Source organism: Dipteris shenzhenensis, chromosome 19, assembly GCF_047967505.1.
Source record: "Dipteris shenzhenensis isolate YYH24624 ecotype China chromosome 19, Dip_SZ_1.0, whole genome shotgun sequence".
NCBI lineage: Eukaryota > Viridiplantae > Streptophyta > Polypodiopsida > Gleicheniales > Dipteridaceae > Dipteris > Dipteris shenzhenensis.
In genome coordinates, this window is record NC_141614.1 from 12,395,823 (window position 1) to 12,404,462 (window position 8,640).

Genomic DNA, 8,640 nt, shown 5'->3' on the forward strand with positions numbered 1-8,640 from the left:
AGTTTGTTGTAAGTTACAAATTTTTGAATCAAGGAGAGATGATTTGTGCTCGTGTTAATAAGAGAAGTTTACCATTATTCTTGAGTATGTCACACTGATAGAGACGCCACTGGAGAAATTCAGATGCCTGCAATAAGACAATCTCCCATTCATATAGATCTCCCCTAGCCAGCAGACAATCATAGCTTTCTTCACAACAACATCATCTATCAGAAAGTCATTACCTTGGAGACATTTAGATAAAAATCGTTCTATTCAGTCGTCAGACAAGGACAAATGTCCATCAATACAAAGATGACCAATGGACACAGTGCTTTGAAGGAATTGTACAAGTCTGCCTGAAACCAAAAAGAGACAGACATCAATGACCACCAATCAATGGAACATCAACTGATGCAACAACATCGACAATCAGTAGTTCTTCAGCTTGTTATTTCCATACTACTGCCTCGATCTTTGTCATATCATCCTGCATCTGAGCACTTGCAAAGATGTTCGACATCAAGACATAAGCTGCAACATCTTTTTCGTCCAGTCGCCATGCATGTTCAAACGCTCGTCTTCCAAGCTCTACATTACCCCACTTTCGACAAGCACCCAACACAGTATGCCACACCACTGGATTAGGTTGGAAAGGCATCTTCTCTACCATCGCTACTGCCTCATCTAATTGTCCTGCACGGCCAAGGAGATCAACCATGCTTATGTAATGCTCCAAAGTTGGAGTGATGCCATAAATTCTACTCATGGCCTCAAAATACTTGTGGCCCTTGTCCACGAGACCGCTATGACTGCATGCAGTCAGAACACTAAGGAATGTGAATTCATCTGGCTTTATACCTTCTCCTCTCATCCTCTCAAGCATATGGAAAACAATTCTACTTTCTCCAAGCTGGGCATATCCTGCAACTAGTGCAGACCATGAGACTACATTTCGAACTGGCAGATTGTCGAAGACTTCCCGTGCTTTTGCAAGTAAGCCACATTTGGCATACATGTCAATTAAGGTGTTGCCAACGAAGGGATCCTTCTCAAGTTGTTTTTTGCGGACTTGAGCATGTAGCTCTTGGGCCTTGTCTATAGCTCCTAAGCTGCTGCAAGCTTTCAAGCTGCAAACAAAAGTGAAAGCATTGGGACAGACGCCCTGCAGTTGCATCTGCTCGAAACAGTTCAGTGCTTCCTCATTAAGTCCATGTTCGACATATCCTGCAATTAGTGCAGTCCATGCGATTACATCTTGGACTGGCAGCCTGTTAAACACTTCCCGTGCTTTTGCAAGCAAGCCACACTTGGCATACATGTCGACCAAGCTGTTACCAACAAAAGGAGCTCTTTCCAATTCCTGTCTGACAATATAATTGTGTATTTCTTGCCCCTTGGTTAAGGCACCTACGCTGCCACAAGCTTTCAAGCTGCAAACGAACGTGAAGACATCCGGAGAGACTCCCTGCAATTGCATCTTTTCGAAACAGTGCAGTGCTTGCTCCCCAAGTCCATACTCAGCATATCCTGCAATTAGTGCAGACCATGAGACAACATCTCGAACTGGCAGGTTGTCAAAGACCTCCTGTGCTTTTGCAAGAAAGCCACATTTGGCATACATGTCCACCAAGGTGTTGCCAACAAAAGGATTTCTCTCCAATTCCTGTATGGCAACTTCAACGTGTATTTCTTGGCCCTTGTCGAAGGCTCCTATGCTGCCACAAGCTTTCAAGCTGCAAACATATGTGAAGGCATCTGGAGGGATTCCCTCCAATTGCATCTGTTGAAAACAGTTCAGAGCTTCCTCACCAAGCCCGTGCTCAGCATATCCTGCAATCAGTCTGTTCCATGACAAGTCATCTCGGACTAGCAGTTTGTCAAACACTTCCCGTGCTTTTGCAAGAATGCCACATTTGGCATACATGTCAACCAAGGTGCTACCAACACAAGGAGAACTGTCCAATTCCTGTCTGGCAAGCTCAATGTGTATTTCTTGGCCCTTGTCTAGAGCTCCCATGCTGCCACAAGTCTTCAGGCTACAAACGAATGTGAAAGCATTTGGAGAGACACCCTCCAGCTGCATCTGTTTGAAACACATAAGTGCTTCCTCACCCAGCCCATGTTCAGCATATCCTGCAATCAGTATGTTCCATGACACTACATCTCGAGCCTGCAGGTTGTCAAACAATTGCCGTGCTTTTGCAAGCCAGCCACATTTGGCATACATGTCGACCAAGGCACTGCCAACCAAAGGATCTCTTTCCAATTCCTGTCTGGCAATCTCGGCATGTATTGCTCGGCCCATGTCTATGGCCTCTATGCTGCCACAAGCTTTCAAGCTGCAAATAAACGTGAACACATCTGGTGAGATGTCCTCTACTTGCATCATTTCAAAAAGGGACAGTGCCTCTTCACTAAGACCATGATCAGCACATCCTGCAATTAGAGCAGACCATGAGACTACATCTCGAACTGGCAGCTTGAAAAACACTTCCTGTGCTTTTGCAAGTGAGCCACATTTGGCATACATATCCACCAAGGTGTTTCCAACAAAAGCCTCTCTTTCCAACTCCTGTCTGGCAATTTCTGTGTGTATTTCTCGGCCCTTGTTGATGGCTCCTATGCTGCCACAAGCTTTCAAGCTGCAAACAAATGTGAAGGCATCAGGAGAGACACCCTCTAGTTGCATCTGTTTAAAACAGTTCACTGCTTCCTCACCAAGCCCATGTTCAGCATATCCTGCAATTAGTACATTCCACGATACTACATCTCGAACTGACAAGTTGTCAAACAGTTCCTGTGCTTTAGCGAGCAAGCCACACTTGGCATACATGTCAACCAAGGTATTCCCAACAAAAGGAGCTCTTTCCAATTCCTGTCTGGCAATCTCAGCATGTATTTCTCGTCCCTTGTCTATAGCTCCTATGCTGCCACAAGCTTTCAAGCTGCAAACAAACATCAAAGCATCTGGAGGAACACCCTCCAGTTGTGCTTGTTCAAAACAGTCCAAAGCTTTCTCACCAAGACCACGTTCAGCATACCCTGCAATAAGTACATTCCAGGAGACTACATCTCGAACTGGTAGTTTGTCAAACACTTCCCGTGCTTTTGCGAGCGAGCCACATCTAGCATACATGTCTACTACGGTGTTACCAATGAAAGGATCTCTTTCCAATTCCTGCCTCGCAATCTTGGCATGTATTTCTCGGCCCTGGTCTATGGCTCCTATGCTGCCACAAGCTTTCAAGCTACAAGCAAATGTGAAGGCATCCGGAGAGATACCCTCCAGTTGCATCTGCTCGAAACAATTCAGTGCTTCCTCGCCACACCTGTGTTCAGCATATCCGGCAATCAATGCAGTCCAAGAGACTACATCTCTAACGACCAGCTTGTCAAACACTTCCCGTGCTTTTGCAAGTGAGCCACATTTGGCATACATATCGACCAAGGTGTTGCCAACAAAAGAAACTCTTTCCAATTCCTGTTTAGCAACCTCAGAGTGTACTTCTTGGCCTCTTTCTACATCGGTCAGCCTAGCACAAGCCTTGAGTAAGGCCACATATGTATACGTGCTAGGATGTACAGAATCCTCCTGCATTTTCTGGTACAGGATAAGGGCATACTGTGAATCCCCACGATTAATATAACCCAATATGAGAGAAGTCCACGAATGCTCATTCCGATCAACCAACCTGTTAAAAACCTCCCGGGCATCACAAATGCTTCCACATTCCACCAACATTGGGACAAGGTAGTTCCCAAGAGATCTATGACCTTCCAGCCCACTTTTGCACAAGTAGGTACGCACGCGCTTGGCAAACGCTAGTCTTTTCCTTTTTCTGCACTTCTGCAAGATGCATACCAAGTTCTCAACCGCAGGCAGCTTGGGCATCCGTTCCAAAGACGTGAGTGCCTCCCCTAAGCAAGCCCCTAATCTCTCGCTGGTCATCTGCTTTAGATGCACTCCCCCGTATTTGAGACCTAAAGCTGGCCTTGCAATTGCTAGCACATACTGCTAGCTCGTCTATCAAGCGATGGTCTGCAAGCGTTGACAGGGCCTGATCATTTGATGTCTTGGTCTCCTGCATTCCCGTGCTTGCGTTTTCCGCGAACATGTCTTTAACCCAACTTAGAATTGTACCAGCCGTACATCCATAGCGACCCCTGGGTACTTCAGCTTTACCATTTTGTCAGGCTTTTGGTTGTCCCTGATTGCCTGCACAACCTTCTAGTAGAAAACGCTGAATGAATATTTAATTAATGAAATCTCTCTCTCTCTCTCACACACACACACCACACGCATGCACAAAGAGATGTATCACACTCATTTCGCGCACACGATGAGCACCCTTAATCCGGCCAAGATGCCTCTTTATTTGTGCATGCTGCGCGTACAGAGTCCCGAGCCGTCTGGAACAAAGGGGTCGTTGTAGTCCATGCAGATACTGTCCGGCAAGAACTGTGTGAATTCGGTGACGCTGCAACCTCACGTAAGGCTGACGGGTTGAGCAAAGATGTACGAGGAAGGAGTGGGCACATTCGAAGTAGGGACTTGTCCATCACCATACGAGGGGGATTGGAAGAATTATGTATGGTCCGCGTACTCGCAGCTATTTGCATTCCTCTCAATCGAATGCGAGTCGCACCTGGCAATCTCAGAATACCTCTCATCAATCCATCATTCAGGAAAACACAAGGCCGGGTTCTACCCGTTGGCAATGGAGGAAGTTATGAATAGGAGGGATGGTCATCGGGTGCTCTGGTTCAGGGAGACCATTTTTTATATTGTCACTTTCCATGGTTGAAGTAGGAAGTTTGGATATAGTTTGAGACCCAATGAGAGCAGTTGACCATGGAGTGTTTGGCCTTTCTGTGTCCTCCTATTGGGCAAACTCACAGCACCTTTTGGAGGATGGCTAGTGGGTGGTGTGAACGCGACCTAAGCAGTGTACAGACTAGAGCGGCTTATGCCCGCCGATGGTACATTGAATGCATCTCGGACATGGGAGGGAAGTGGCAAGGCAATCTTGCCTATGTCATGTGTGAGCTAGTGCCACCAATGAAGAGGCTTGTAGCACTAGTAGCATGCCCATGAGCTAGAGTAGTTTGTTTATAAACCGGTCGGAAGTTGGTCTATTCTTGGCCCTGCAAAGGGTCTTAGGGATGAGTAGATTTTTGGGAGGTGGGTTGGGAAAGTGGGGGTTTGTGAGTAGTCGATCAAGTTGACCAGGTTAGTGGGGACTAGGGTTAGGTCTTAGTTTATGATGTAGTTAGGAATGTTTGACCCAAATAGGAACTAATCCAGATCTTACTAAATTTGTTTTAGCAAGTTCTTTTATTGGAAGTACTTAGTACCTGCCCCCTTAGCCTTGCACAGCATGCAGTAGAAGAGTAGGAGGAGCAACAATAGTAGCAGTCGTGGGACGATAAGGGAAATTGCCTCACTACCACCTTACCCAAAGACTCAGAATAGTTACTATCAGGAAAGACGCATTCATCTATTCACATCTTCTGCAACAACAAGTTTGCTTCTTGCATTTCTTCTCTTGCAAAAAAGCTTGCCGTAGAGCAGTGATCGTGATGCTGGAGTTTCTATTGGCGCCATTTTTTGTGGTTATTTGTAGCTTTTGAATGAAAGGGGGGAGGGAAACTGGTTCATCTCAATGGCTTTTTACCTATTGGCTTGGTGCGTCCCAGAGAGAGCGAGAGAGAGAGAGAGAGAGAGAGAGAGAGAGAGAGAGAGAGAGAGAGAGCGAGAGCAATGGTTTCTTCAATAGGTTTCACATTTTGTAAGCCGGAGCCTCGTGATTTCTTCTATAGCTCTTCTTTTTCTCACATGACATTATTATGCTGTAGATCTACTAGTTTAGCAAGTCAACTTATGTTCTGGACTTCCCCTCCTGATGCCTTCTATGGATTCCCCAATTCACAATGCAGAGTTTCTTCTCAGAGATCAAAGGGGTGGATTTCAGTTGCCACAATGCTTATATTCCTATCCAAGCTAGCGGTACAAAGGCAATTGTGGCCACATATTCTTGGGTCTCAATTACTTGAGCAACTCCATAACAAGGGCAATCCGATGTGAAGAATGTTGGAGTATCAATTTTGAGCTTTATGCAAGGAGGTATGGTAGATGGTGAGTGATGAAGGCAAAGGTTCCAAGCAAGGCCAGAGTGGTATCACCACCTTGTTCACACACAAATTGTTGCATTGAAGTCTTACAGCAACCATGATTTTCTTGGTCATTGCATGAGTGCAATATTGTTGCACCAAAATCTCATTTTAATAGAATCATTCCTTGCATGGGTGCCACACAATTACTAGCATTGCAAGGAGCTCACGGGCACGAAATGCAAACAAATGCTGCTAGTGCTACAAGCCTCTTCAATGGCACCTCCTTGTGGCACTAGCTCACACAAGTAGCACACCACCGGCACCACTCAGAGATCATGGACATGCAAGATTGCCTTCCCATGTCCAACCCATGCCCCAGATGCATTCAATGTACCACAGGCAGGCATAAGCGGCTCTAGTTTGTACACCGCTTAGGTTGAGTTCACACCACCACTAGCCATCCTCCAAAAGGTGTTGTGAGTTTGCCGAATAGGTGCCCACGACATTAAAAAATGGGCATTAGTATTTGTGGTAGGTGGCATGAGTGTCGATTGAGCTAAGGTCTCAGGGGGAAATTTTGTATGAGACCCGATTAAGCTAAGGGAAAGGGAATCGAATTAAAAAGGCATAGTTTTTTGAAGATTTTGCAATCCACTTACAAGTCTGGCCTTCCCGCCTGCACCTCCAGAAAATCTACTTGGCCCCCTTATTTCCTGTCTCCCTTCAAGGACCCCTTGTTTCCTCTCCCCCTTTGAGTCCCTCTCGCTTCAGCATCTCGCCTTGAGCCTTCAAGTAGCCTTAGACTTCTTGCATGCTCCCCCTCCATTAGTGAATTCCTACTTCTCTTCCAGCCCCATCGAGTCATACTAAAGCCTAGAATCAGCTCTTCCGACTCTCTCAACATTGCAAATAGCTACATCTCTTCCGGAATGGTGTTGAGTTGCCTTGATCTTCCACCTAGCTTCCCCCAGGAAACATGCATGATGAATGAACAGGATCTCACGTGTGATGAATTTGCCAAGAGTGTTCTCTACCGCACGAGGAAGTACGGTTGAGCGGCAGCAACCAGGGGGATGGAGAGCTAGGCTGAAGGACGAGGGGATGGATGGGTGATGTTGAAGGAGAGATGTGGAGGGAGGAGGGCATGGATCGTGCAGAAGGCACGAGCTGAGTGGAGTGAGAGATGTAGAAGGAGAGATGGGGCAAGAGATTGAGAGTGGGGAGAGAGAGGAGAGAGATGAATTAGATTAGGTTAATTGAAAATTAGATTAGGTTAATGTAACATGCAATTAACATATTAATTGACCCTCTCTCTCATTCGTGTTAAGCAGCAGCCTCTCCACCCAAATCTATCACGCACCCTCCATAATTTTCTTCACCAAATTAGGTATTGGATGCAAGTGATTTGAGGTCAGAATCGCCATTAGAGTAATAGATATGACTTTAGGAATTAAGAGCCATTAGATTGAATTTAGGGTGGGATAGGACACAAAAAGGCCAAACACTCCATGGGCAATTGCTCTCATTGGGCCTCAAACTATATCTAAATTTCCTACTTCAACCATTAGACCAATCAATCATTGTAGCTGACTGTTGGTGGCAAGTGACTATATAAAAAATGGTCTCCCAGTCATGTGAACCACATCACCCAATGGCTGTTGGTCCTATTCATAACTTCCTCCATCATCAATGGGTGGTGTATATCTAGCTTTAGGCTATTTATAAACCTACCAGAAGCTGCCCAACAAGTGCCCATTGTTGGGGCACCTTTATAAGGATGGTTACACACCACAAGACAGACATCCACTTCAAACAAAAAGGATCAATCACCATTTTGGATTGGCCTTGGGTGGGCAAACCTCTCATACACTAGGCACCGGACATGGGGAGCATTCAATGCTCTCCCCACCCTCATTTCCATCTAAAGTGGGTAGGGGAGGTCCCCTAGTCACAACTCCCTCCGTTGGGGAGTTTAGCCAATCAAGAACGCCCTCTTTAAATCTTGAGAGCTAGCCACGAGCTACATCGAATGCTATTGGATGTCATAGGCATAGTCTGGTGATTAAAGCAAGGAGGATACAGTCGCAAATAACAGGAATAGTCTTAGCGATGTGTAAAGCCCAAGCTTTCGTTGCCTACCCATGCACCATTTTTGGGCAATGTGTAACCAGCCTAAATGGGGTAGGGGTTTGTCCCTTTCAAACACCGCCTACCCGAACCTACATAAAACATTTGAAGCGCCCATTAGAAGTTTAGTGTGTAATGGGTTGGCTGCCCATCGAGAAGCTTGGCATTGCTTGAATGACCTAGAAAAACCTATGAATGGCTTGTTTACCTAGTGTCCATTGATAGGTAGCCAAGCTTGGCTGCCCATGGAGGGGCTCTCCACATGCATGAAGTGGCATCCATGTAGAAAGTAAGGTTTACAGCTTGGCATTTCAGTGTGTAATGGGCTGGCCGCCCACCATGGAAACCTTGTTGTCCTATTAGTTAGAATGGACACCAATCATATAGACTTTGACACATCCGAACAATCGGAGTGAT

The 8,640-nt window shown here is 45.9% G+C and overlaps 1 protein-coding gene across 1 annotated transcript; it reads right to left on the reverse strand.

The window, feature by feature from the left end:
* Positions 1-257: 257 nt before the first annotated feature.
* Positions 258-4,659, reverse strand: LOC147890093 (pentatricopeptide repeat-containing protein At4g39530-like). The gene is made up of 2 exons (XM_087390679.1): positions 4,331-4,659; positions 258-4,207 (listed from the first exon to the last, which is right to left on the reverse strand). Exon 2 carries the CDS (start codon positions 3,929-3,931, stop codon positions 431-433), a length of 3,501 nt encoding a protein of 1,166 aa, XP_087246805.1. The 5' UTR covers positions 3,932-4,207; positions 4,331-4,659; the 3' UTR covers positions 258-430.
* Between the last annotated feature and the right edge of the window lie 3,981 nt (positions 4,660-8,640).

Bases quoted from the DNA above. Each gene is read 5' to 3' on its own strand.
- LOC147890093 (XM_087390679.1), bottom strand. From the start codon at position 3,931: ATGACCAGCGAGAGATTAGGGGCTTGCTTAGGGGAGGCACTCACGTCT.